Here is a 12,275-nt window from a genome sequence, read left to right as displayed (position 1 = left end):
TTAAGCATGGAACCCACCGTGTGAGAGGGAGCAGAGTGCTGGTGGAGCATTGCAAAGTGAAAACTGAACAACATTAAACCATGCCGCCTGGTGCATGCCACTACTAAGCACTAAAACGCCCGCCCCGAAAACAACAAAGAAGAAGGAGCAGAAAGGAGAGCGAACAAGACAAAAAAAATACAAGAACTTTGTGGCGCATTTTCATAAAAATTTATGACACCCTCTTTTTATACGCCCTACCCCTTCCTATCCTCCAGAGCTGTGGCACGCGAAAACGGTTTCGGGGAATTTATGCTTCATTTTATGCTTTCATGTTTATCAGTCTCTAATTAACTAAATAAGCAGCAGGGCGGCCGCCTCATCTGTGCCGCTTTGAACGTCCGCAATCGGGCGGGCGGGAGAACAGACAAGCATTAGAATCAAAATTACTTCATCACAGTCGCTCCAAAAACATTCAGTCCGTTGCGAAATGCCGGTGGAGAATGTACATGCTGCCCAAAGAGCAATTCCCGACCAGTTTTTGGGAGATAGGCCAACGACCCCTTTTTCCCCCCATTCTCAAACAAATGCCACAACAAAAGCAGCGCAACCAGATGCGTCCTTGTAATGTGAACTTTGATGCGATTCTTCTTATTCTTCTCCAACCGGAAGCAGCGCCCTCGACGAGCGAGCGAAATGCCTCAAGGGTTATTTGTCTGCCAGGCATCGAGCGTTAAACTCCGACCTTTTTGAAAGAGAATGATGCGAAACCGCAGAAATTTGATTTCTGCTCCCGTCCAATTCATGCGACGCAAGGGACGAAATATCTCACGGAACTGCTTACAAAAGGAAGAACAAAGGTCGTTCTTTCCGGGTTGGTGAATCTTTTTCTCCTTTTTTCCTGGAGAAGATGAGCGGAGAAGGATAGGAAAATCCAACGGAAAAGTAATTTGTTTTGCCACTTTTTGCTTAAACTATGCTCGCAAAAGCTGAAGGCTGTTAGGATACGTCAATTACACACGGTAGTAACGAGGAGGGAGGGGATAGATAATGGAGGCCGTGAGGAACTTTTAATAAAAGGCCGATTTTCTTCCCTGTTTCCTGGAGTTGCTTTGGAGCATTTAACCGAGGGGCACAGTTGACTCAAGAGGACGATGTGGAAATCGTTTGCAAGTACTCAGGGTAAGGTAGGCTCGCCTTTGTAACAAATCCTGGAAAAGGACCCAAAACGTCTTTTCCTGATAATATTGTATTCATTCTTGGGAGAACCTTGCGATACTACATCAGCAATTATCACACATTCTGCCGATGAGTTTATTTATCACAGCACCTTATCTCGCCCGGTAATGGATCGAAAATTTGATTTCATCCCACCTTTACTGACACTCTGTTTGAATATTTCCCCATTTCCGCAACAGCATTTCAAAGAGATACCAAACGAAGACTTTAAAGCAGCGTTTGATGTCATACCTAACCTAGAACCCGCACCGAATATCACATCCCTCGGCTTCGAGAGCAGTCAGGCTCACAATACACGGAAACACCTATAGAGCTGCCGTTCGCTGTGCAATGCCATGGCGATTGGCCGCGGGAGAAGGAAAACTTCTCCAGCAAGATGTCATGTGCGCCTAGTAGTTGTGTGTCCATAGAGGGGGAAATAAATTTATTCCACCCAGTCGCTGCAGGGTGCAATCTCCTTGCCGGGGCCAGAAACTTATGCCGACTGGCAAAATGGTGGAAAATGGTCGTACGGTTTCACGCGGAACGCAGGCACGCATTGGCGTGAGGTAGTGTGGAATGCTTGTTTGCAGACTTTTGTGCGTTACATGTGTAATGTTGGCGCACTGTTGCCCTGTGGCGCTGGTAAATGCTGATGTTGGTCCCCAGCCGCGGTCGCTGCCGTGAATGTGCGCTTCTACCTGTACTGCGTGAAAAAAGCCGCGTAACTGATGTTCGGGCAGCGGGATGGAGGCTAATCAAATGAGTCGTTTGCTTGTAGTGACAAGGATCGCTCGTGGGGTTCACCATATTGATAACTTTCTTGGGAGGAAAAAGGAAAAAAAGAATGAAGGCATAACATGCTATGTACAGCAAATACAATTCTCCAAACATGGTTTGGTTTAAACCGTTTGTTTGTTTTCCTTGAAACGTATGTGAAATGTTTTCATTATTCTTGTAAAACAAACCCAAATTAAATGTCTATTTTGAAGACAGCAAAGTTCATCCAGAGAACGCCTATATGTATGCAATATTTATGACATTTTAGTAATATTTAGAGCTGTTAAGCATTGATAAATAACAGTAATTTTATACTTCTTCTTAAAAACAGATTCAAACGCCTTGAGTCTTTATTCAAGAGTCCTTTAGTCCTTACATTGTAAGAATATAAAAAACAGGTTTACCCTTCAAATGATATGGAAAGAGAGCGCATGCAGTACTCTCTTTGCAAAGAAAAACAGAATAATAACAGCCACAAACAGGTTCGCTTTCATAATGTCTTTGCATTACACACTTGTCTGCAGTTTGAGTTCGGTTTTCTCGTTAAATCTCGCTACCCGATGCGACAGGTCCCATTCTCCTCAGCACAGTGGTCACGTGCCGACTGACACTTGGCAGAAGGCTCATTCGGCTGTGTGTGTGTCGCTCTCTCTCTCCCACTCTATCCTCTTCAACCCCCACTAGTTGAGTTAATTTTCCGCCTGCCGGAAAGAAGCATCCCAACGCAGCGCACCGTAACCGTTGCGATGACACGTGCCACTAATGGGGGAGGTAGTGGGTCAATCTTTCGTTGCCAAGCGAGAGGAAAAGTAGTTATCGTTCTGATGCGATTTTCGATTTCAACCACCACCACCACGATTGTAGGATTATAAGGTGGCTTAGGTGGCAGTTCCAGCTGTCCCCGTCGCCGAAGGACGTTCTTTCTAAAAGCATCCCTGGGCTTTGCGTGCGAGAGAAAATTAAGCCAATGTAGAGAAGTTTACACTGCAAGTGTGCAGAGCGGGGAGTGACAAGATTTATCGACGACAGGTGTTGGCACGTGCCGGGCACAGTGGTGTAGCTGGACGTCAAAGTCATGGTCGGAACGGATGCATTTGCATTTGAATAGCACAATGCAGAAAGTGGAAGTGTTTAAGTACATCCGGCAAAGGGATGAAATTGAAAGTGGTAAGATACGATAAGCAGGATAATTAAAATCAAGGACTCAACCAAAGATTACTGTGACAATTGGAAGTTTGAAGTCTTCATTTTTTAATAATGGATGGAAAAAGGATCTTTTGGAAATCTTTAAAGCAGATCTCAACATGGAGTATCTCTCCAAATGTAAAAAGAAAAATGTAATTAAAAGATTTTCATAAATACGCCTGAAAGTATGTAAAACGCATCACAAAATGGATTAAAAGGAATTCTATTGCATTTTAATTCAAGAAAATGCCGCCCTAACACATCCAAACAACGATCGTCCTTAGATTAAACTGTATTTAAATGAAAAGTTTGAATATGCACCTCACCCAATCAACTGTAATCTGCCCAAAGCCGTAAATCATCCTGGCTAAGCTTCACATATTTTAACATTTGCGTAAATCAATTCCAATGATAAATCGTTTGTTGAAAACAACAGTCCATAAGAATATGGTGGCTCATCCGCTACATTGTCCATGTAATAGCATCGTGACCCCCTTCGAAGCATTATAGCGCAGGTTTACTCCGTCGCGTGCATAACACACCAACACCGATGGCCTTCTTAGCCAAAGTGCCACCGGTGGTTGTAAAATGGTCTGTAACAATTTGCTATATGTCATCGGAATTGCCCGACAGTGCAGAGCACCGACTCGCCGGATGCGCATATTAATCGTTTTTCGTTTTTCAGCCACCCCTTCGACACTTACAGCTGTGCTGCACCGCAGTCTACAAGGGGGTGAGTGTAATAATTTTCCCCGATAGTCACGATGTGAAAAATTGTCTCGCAGCACTAGTTCCATTACACACGCAATCGAATTCCACGAGGGATAGGTACGGTGGTACAGTGCAAGAACTCCCGAGAGGGAATAATATGTTACAGTCGAGACCCTCATTCGACCGGGAGGGTTGTTATGCCGCACGCTTCTTCTCTGCATCCCCGCGCGTCAATCGGTGTCGATGCGGCTCGTGCAATCATTAGGGAAATTCTGTCGCACCCCTTATGTTCTGCCACTGCTGACAACGAACAAAAACGGCCGAAGGGTTCGGCCATCTAGAGTTGTAAGATTGGCCGCTTTGCAGCCCGAACGAATCGGTGAGGGTGGGCCCAGTGTCTTGGAATTGGAATCGATGGAATCGAGGGAATTATTTTAATGTCCTCAGAGACACACACACACACACACACACACACACACACACACACACACACGGCAGCGCACATGGCGGTGGCTGTAGTCCATTTCGATGGATTGACGGTAGGATGATGACGATTCATTCTGCGGCAGCCCGAAGGTCCCGCACCCTACCAACAACTGTGCCGCTACAGTAGCATCGGTGAATCCCCCGAAGCGAAATGATAACGCGCTGTATCTGATTAAAATCCTAACCTAAAAACCCCTCGCCACCACAATCTCTTAGCTTGACTCGAGGCGTTTGACTTCTGTTTGACACTCGCTAGTTGACGTAGCAGCGAATGCATCCCAAACAGGGGAAACCACCAGATACACTCGGACCCTTCTGCCCAGTCTACATGCCACGGGGTGCACGCATGCACGAAGCAAAAACATTATTAACGACATGATTTATTTGTTTAATTTATTTTTTAATAAAAGTGCTCGCCCAACCGTAAAAATGCGTTCGGGTTCGTGTGTGTGTGTTTGTATGCTTACAGCGCTAAAAAATCCGACAAACAGCAGGCCTTCGAAAACCACTGTTTTAACTACTGGTGAGGTCAAAGCTTTACCCTATCCCACAGCGTAAGGGTAGTTTTCGTAGCGGAGGTTTGTTTTGTTTTGCGCTACGGTGGTGGGAATTTTTAATTTAATTGAAACGCTACCAAACGCTGCCACCGAGCTGGAGATGCTTTGGAAGAGGAAATTAGAGTAATGACAGTAGGATAACACATTAGCATATGGTGTGGAGGGTGTGCATGGGAAATTGGAAAGCAAACAGACAACGAAATAAAATTCCACATCGAATCCTGCTTAATGGTTGGAGGATGAGTTTGAATATTTCTGCCACATCTAATAAATCATACAGAAACAATCTAATAAATGTCAAATTTAACGTAGTCCGTATGGTACAGGGAACGTCAAACATCATTATAATAAAAGAAAATCATACAAAGATGGAGAACTCATTTTTGGTTTGATGATAAGTGTTAAAAACCAATGTAAATGCCTTTAAAAAGTAGCATAATGTGTGTAAATTGCATACCTTTAGGAGTTGCAAGTGTAAGCTTTTACGCCTAAAGCTATGCAAATGAAGAAGCAAAGTTTTGTCTTACGCTTCTGAACCGTTTTTATAGCCGTGTCACCTGGCACACTCCACGAACAAAAGTATCTCTCTGTTCTTCTTATCCGTCAAGCTTATCAAAATTCAATTTTCCTTGGACAACGGGGAAATGGAACTTTTTTCATTGCTCAAAGTTTAGCCATCAAGCCTGTACCACACGATAAGTATGGGATAATAAAACTGCTACAAGATCACCTTCCCAACGCTTCAATATATTTTTCTCGAGTGGCATAAACGGGGACCAATTTACGTTGCCAACGGAACGCACTCACAAATACACCGCATGGTGCTTCGCTAACTTTGTTACCATAACACGTTCAATCCGTAGCATAAAGTCCGCCCAGTGGAGCTAAATTTCAATCTTCGATTGGATAGGCGGTTCCACAGGGCGCGTGTAAACAGCGCAAAGGAAATGCAATAAAATGTACTTTAACAATGTTTCTTCATTAAATGGCAATGATCGTTCGAGCCGCCCTCCGTGTTGGGGCGTCCTCAGCGATGTTCTTGAAAAATTCGGCACAAAAAAAAGTAATTCTTTCGTGTTATCTAAAGCGGTTCAATATTGGACGGCGCCAGCTAGCTTTCATTTTAAAACAAACACAACAAAAACCTACTGGGGAAAATGGAGCTCCATTGAAAGGAAATGTAAATATATCCCACCCGCTTGAAGAGGAAGAAGAAAGCAACAACACAAAGCCCAATAAACAATGTCCTTTTTTGTGCCGTGATAACACGAATTGCAATTATCTCGTTTGGTCGCTTGTGTTTTGCTTTTTGGGGAAAAAAAAACGAGCTCCCACTTGCAACCCCAATCTGTATTTTTTCTGCCACTAAGGTTGTAGATATTGACCGAAACGATGCAAGGAAATAGAACGGATACACGATTATCGGTGTTTCGGTAACAGCCTACCCTTCAGAAACAAAACCCTATGGTGTAAACCGCAGATGGGAATCAAACAGAGCCAACAAAATAAGAACTTTTCTCCATTGCTTTCGAAAAACTTTCTTCCCCACCGTGTGTCGATTGGATCCAAATAAGAAACCGAACGGACAAAAAAACAATCCGGTTCTAGTTGAATGATTCTCACTTTTGGGGAAAACTTACCACAAACAACTGTTTCCCGAACTCCCAAAACCCGGAACCAACTGCCTACAAACGAGCATACAAAGCATATTCTAACAAGAAACCACGAATTGGCTGTACCCTTCCACCTTGGGTTTGTACTTAATAGCTAATAATGATTACTATTTACGATTATTGCTACTCGAACCCATCGGAAACCGATCCCCCGAAGTAGGAGTCATCTTTCGAACATCCAATAGACATGTTCTGAAGGTCGGAAACGACCACACATTTCCTACCAGCGCTGGCAGTAAAGCTCTTCAGCGGTAAGTGAGTCGGAACATTCTTGTGCTTGTGGCATGTAAACTATTCCAACGACCAAGCAGCAGCAAATTGGTATCGAATCAATTATCAATCTAACGATCAGCACACGGTGTTGTTGTCGTCTAATTGATTACTCGTCTCCGGAGAAGCAGAAGCCCCGCCGGAATGTGCTCCACTAGGGGGAGCCATAATTGTATCGAAATCTAATCACAACAACGTCCACTTCAACATCAACTCCTTTCTCCCGTCAAGCCACATTAGAGTACCACTTCACGGAGTGACCACTTCTGGAGGTAGAGCGAGCATGGAATGAACTCCTCCAAACCTCCTCTCCAAATGTTCCGTTTGCGGAAATTATGGAAATAAATTCAAATTAGCACTCGCCCAGCCCTACACGGTCGATTGCTCGCAACAGCCAACGAACCGTTTCGAAGCGCGGGCCGAGCGGGAATGTGCCTAGTTTTGGGGCGGCAACATTTCAATCGTTTAGTGAGGTCTCGGCGCCATAATTAACTTGTAATTGAAACGCAAAATTTATGAGAAATTTACATTTTTCTACTACATATATTTAAATGATGTTTGCTCCCGTGTTTTGAGCATTCCAATGCCCAGGAGCACGGGAAGATTCACATCCTGCTCTCTACAGCTATCGACAGACAGCACACAAACATACATCGTTCCATCATAGCGAACAAATTAGTCAGTGCAGTTAAAATATGCCCAAGGGGAGAGTGAAGTGAGACGAATTTACATCCAGTTCGTTGGGTTCGTCGCTTGGGGGACGTTTTGGAGTTCAATCTGCGGTGTTCCTGCTGCAAGAAAATCGGTCGGCAGAATGTGTCGAAAAAATACGAAATAGAAACGAAGCCAATTTTGGAGCTTTAATTACCGGAGCAGCAATTTCATGCCACCGGAAGCGATTTTTATTTCATTGGATCTTATGACATCACTCAGCCACCGAGACTCACGCTGGTGCTCGGGGCTAGTTGCAACCAAAAGGGTCCCCCAAGGATCTACAAACGGTGCGTACATCTGCAAGGCTGAAATCCAACTCGTCACAAACACTGCCGAATTTATGAGCAATACCAAGGGTGAATTGCTAATATGCATTTTCCTTCCAGCCTTCTATTTATTATTGAAATTGTCTACACCGTGGACGTAGAGTTTCGTTGTGCTTGTACCGAAGGAGAAATGAAATCGGTTGGAAAACTGGGGAAAACAAGGATGAATTTCACTTTTCCCTGGTTCATATTGACATACAGAAGTTCCTGCAGAATAATGTTATGCAGTCGAGAGATTGTTTAAAGTGCTCGAAATAAGCAACAAACTTGCTGTGCAATTTGAATTTCAAATCTTCGAATTTCTCTGACATTCATCCCAAACATTTATCATTCACTACTTCCCGACGGCTCCACGGTATGAATCATTTACCCCAGAGCGAGTGGAATTATTTTAAATGAATTGAAGCATTTACCTGTATAAGCTCCTGAATGCTGTCGCACTGCTCCAGGACGACCGCATCGGCCGTTGATTGCTGTGCTGTGCCGGTGCCTTGTGCTGCCTGAACCATCACGTCTTCGCAGGCTGCCAGAATGGACGCTCCGTTCGAGTCGGGCGGTGTGGCAGGAGACAGAAAGCCACTATCGGCATCACTATGGTTCGACAGCGGCCGTTCCCGTTTCCGCAAACGGTTAAACAACGGCGTCGAATCAAGCGAACCGTTCCGCGGTTGGTGAGGCGCTATCGCCGATTGCACCTTGCTGATAGCTCCGGTGGCGCTACTGCCACTGGCACTAGCACGACCCGTTGAACCACCTCCCGTCGGAAGCTGGGGCAGCGAAAAGCTGGACTTGAGCGGATCCAGCGCAAAGGTGCTGCGGAGCAGGGGAAGAAAATTAGCCACCTTCCCAACCTGGTGGTTGCCACCGAGCACACTCGTAACGGATTTCATTTTTGTCACCTTCTGAACGGACATCTTGTCCTGCTCGGTGGCGGTGACGGTGGATGTAGTAGCGGACGAGGCGTTGATTGCCTTCAGTGTCCCTTGAGCTTGCGTGGTGCTTTCTCCTACAAGCGTTACCGTGCTGCCGGAGCACGTGAAGGTGTTCTGTCGGAGAAGTGATGCTCCTGGCGGGGCTGTTCCTTCACTGGAAGTGATAGGAGGAGAAGTGGTTGCAGAGGACGAGGACGATGATGATTCATCACATTTTCGGTGCTGCTTCATCGCCTGCTGCTGCTGTTGTTGTTGTTGGAGGCGATGTTGAATGAGGGGAGAGTTTGGCAGCGACACTGATTGCTGCTGATGAACTCGCTCGAGCCGTGAGGCGGTGGTGGCGGTGGCAGGACCTGCTTTCAACACTACACCATAATAGTCGGAAGATGAAGAGGGTGCAACCGTACCATCTTCAACCAATTCTGCCTCCTCGTCCGGTATTTCCTGCACCTCGGCATTCTCGTCCGGAATCGAGCCCGAAATAGACTTCGGCACCAGCACCTTCAAATTCTCCATCAAACGATTCCGAAACCCGTAATCACTCTCATCCGTTGACTCCAGGTTTGAGGACGGCGTTTCTATGACCGAGTTAAACATGGACGGATAGTCCGGGCTCGATCCGCTTGTGGAGCTCGTAGAAGACGACGAAGCGGTGCGCGTTTTGTTGAAGATCTCATCGATCTTTTCCTCCACCTTTTCCAGCGACAACCTATTCTTCACCTCAATCTCCAATGATTCCGGCTCGATCGTGAAGTAATTGTCCGAGTCTCGATCCACCACCGCGTCGTAGATGAGATGATCCTGATACAGGACCTGATCGGCTAGTTCCACCGCCTCTGGGATGGCGCGCATTTTGTGCTCCTTCTCGTTGAAAAAGTCCACCGACGGGTCAAACAGACAGTAGTTCTCCAGATGAGGTACCGTGCCCTTCTTCTGGCGCACCGGAAGGTTCTTAAACAATGAGGAACTAAACTCCGGCTTGGAGAGAATATCGTCTGGAGAGCGTTGACATGCTTTTTCCTGTCCACCAGATGCTGTTGGGAGTGAACCTGCTCCTGCCGTTGGTACTGAAGTAACCTGAGGAATTGCTGGCAGCTCACCCCCACACACGGCCCCTTGGAAGACATTGTTTTCGGTGTCGCTTTCGGTGACGGGGGCAAGGTGACGTAATTGTTAGTGTTTCGCCGCTCCTGGCCGGTGTGGGACGATATCAGCTTACCTAATCCGAAGCCCTTCAGCTTGGAGCGGACGGCCGTGCTGACATCTTCATTTTTGGTGGGTGGTTCAGGTTGTTGTTGCTGTTCGTCGTATATCTGTTTCGTTTCCGGTCGTTGCTTCCCAATGGTTCCTATGTTGGTGGATGCCGGCGGTGCCGGTGGTGGATCACGATAGGGCGGTAAGGGCAGAGGGTAATCGCGGTACAGTTCTTTGTACTCAACGGTACTGTCCTGCTGCTGTGATTGTTGCTGCTGCTGCTGCTGTTGTGCTCGAGTGCGTAGAATCGTTTTGACAGCGCTAGTGCGAACGTTGCCACCAGGTGTCGTGACCGTCGCGGCACTCATCGACAGGTTCGGTATGAAGGAAACTTTCTTCGCTGTACGTCCCACACTCGGCGGCTCGGACGCGCTAGGAGGAGAGCTAACCTTCTTCTCCCGCTGGCCAACGCTCACCCCAGTGCTGCTCTTCATCACCCCAGGGGAACAACCTTTCACATCACCCTTGGAAGACGTTAAATTCGATGCCCTTTGTAGAGCGGTCGGCGGTTTGAGTTTGGACTTTAACCGTTCGTCCAACCGTGTCGTCTTGGTAGCGGGTATCTTCGATTCGTTCAGCACTTTTCTCCTATCAACGCTCGTTTGCTGGATATGTGTGGAAGGGGGGGAAGATTTGATTGCCTCCGCGCTTGGCGGACGGTCGGGAGATTTTTTCGAACCCTCGCGCCGCACCACACGGGACGAATCATTCGCACTACCCTGGTTGGTCCCCTGGTCAGGATGCTTTTCATCTTGCTGCCTCTGCTGCTGCCGCTGCTGCTCGATGTTTTCTTTTGTGTTGGAGGAACCTTCAATTTCTATTCCCCTCTGATGTGCACTGGTCGGTGAGGGCGTTTTCTCCTTCGCCTCTAGTGAGGTCGGTCGTCGCTTGACCGTTCCCGTGTTGATTTCAGCAGCGCCCGGGCACGACGATGACGACGACAACGACTCCCGTGGGACACCACCGGTACAGTCGCCGGCCGATGGTGGTGCGTTCGCTCTAACACTCTCGTTCGCTATCATCTGGCCGGTGCTTGATGGCAACGACGCACCGAACTACACATCTCACCGTTTGGGTACACGAAAACCTTTTCTTTATGTTTTACAATGATATCACTAAAAAGGCTAAAATACGAACACCTTGAAGGTTAGGGCATGGGATAGTATATCACTTGAATTATTTGCTTTCTTTGAATTTAATACTGCTCCAATATTGGAAGATCCTAACACGTCTTGAAAGCCACAAACACAACCACTGACAGGCCTACTTTGAAGGGAATTGGGACATCACTACACATCCAAATATCAACACTCCAATCCAACATCTCACCGGCAACTCAGCGCCTACTTTAGAAAAACGTTGCTTTGATGTTTTTTGAAGAAGTTTGCTTTCTTTTCACTTTCACTCTCGGTCAAAAGCCACTCCAATCGAAATCATCCACTTACGGCAAGCAAAACACAAACACACATAAAACTAGAAAGGATATGAGATTTGATGGCCACTCGACTCGCACGACAGACAAGTTATCTTGCACTTCTTGAAGAAAAACGCTTCCCATCAAAAGTTAGAGTTGGTTCAGATTTGGGTATGGTCGGTTGAATTTTAAATAAGACGCTCAGGGCTTTTCTTTCCCCCGTTCCGGAAACCCGGGGGCGCATCGCTTTTCCTACCCGGTGTGTGATGTCCCTTTTGTTGGATTCTTTCGGACAAACGATTTTACGTTTATCGTTGCAGATTATCCAATCGTTTCTGTTTTGCCCCGTTCGGCTGCAACACAAAACGCCGGGCCCGGTTGAAAAACGGTTTGCTCCCTTTTGCTTCAACTCATCCGTAAACGAAATTTGAGAATGCCGCTGTTTTGCGAAAACGCTTGAAGCGTTCAAATTTGGATGCTCCGGGTTTTGATTGCAAATGGAAGAAGCTCGAGTGTAATTGAGAAAGAGGGCGGATGGTGTAATGTTATTTTTACGGCACGAACGTGGAATTTGTCGCATTGGAAAATGAACCGAGCGCAAGCGGAGCTGAGAGAACGAGCGCAATGATGTAGAAAATGCTACTCCGCATGAGGTATGCGCTGGTGTGTGAATGGAATTTGTATTTGGTGAGAAGTGGCCCAGGAATAAACTCTAGGAAATAGAGTGAATTTGTGTTTTTTTTAGTTCTGTATGGTGCTGGGAGTTTATGGATTAA

General features: G+C 46.4%; 1 protein-coding gene across 1 annotated transcript in view; it reads right to left on the bottom strand.

Moving 5' to 3' along the window:
- The window catches only part of LOC121597072 (protein sickie-like), a 216,720-nt gene extending 205,317 nt beyond the window's left edge, over positions 1-11,403 (bottom strand). Inside the window, 2 exon segments of the mRNA XM_041922567.1 lie at positions 8,313-9,898; positions 9,940-11,403. Of these exon segments, the coding sequence (XP_041778501.1) occupies positions 8,313-9,898; positions 9,940-11,107 (2,754 nt within the window). The 5' untranslated portion in view covers positions 11,108-11,403.
- Positions 11,404-12,275: the final 872 nt, after the last annotated feature.

Source organism: Anopheles merus, chromosome 3R, assembly GCF_017562075.2.
Source record: "Anopheles merus strain MAF chromosome 3R, AmerM5.1, whole genome shotgun sequence".
NCBI classification, from domain to species: domain Eukaryota; kingdom Metazoa; phylum Arthropoda; class Insecta; order Diptera; family Culicidae; genus Anopheles; species Anopheles merus.
Note: the sequence above shows the minus strand (reverse complement) of the source record. Positions and strands in the feature narration are given on the sequence as shown.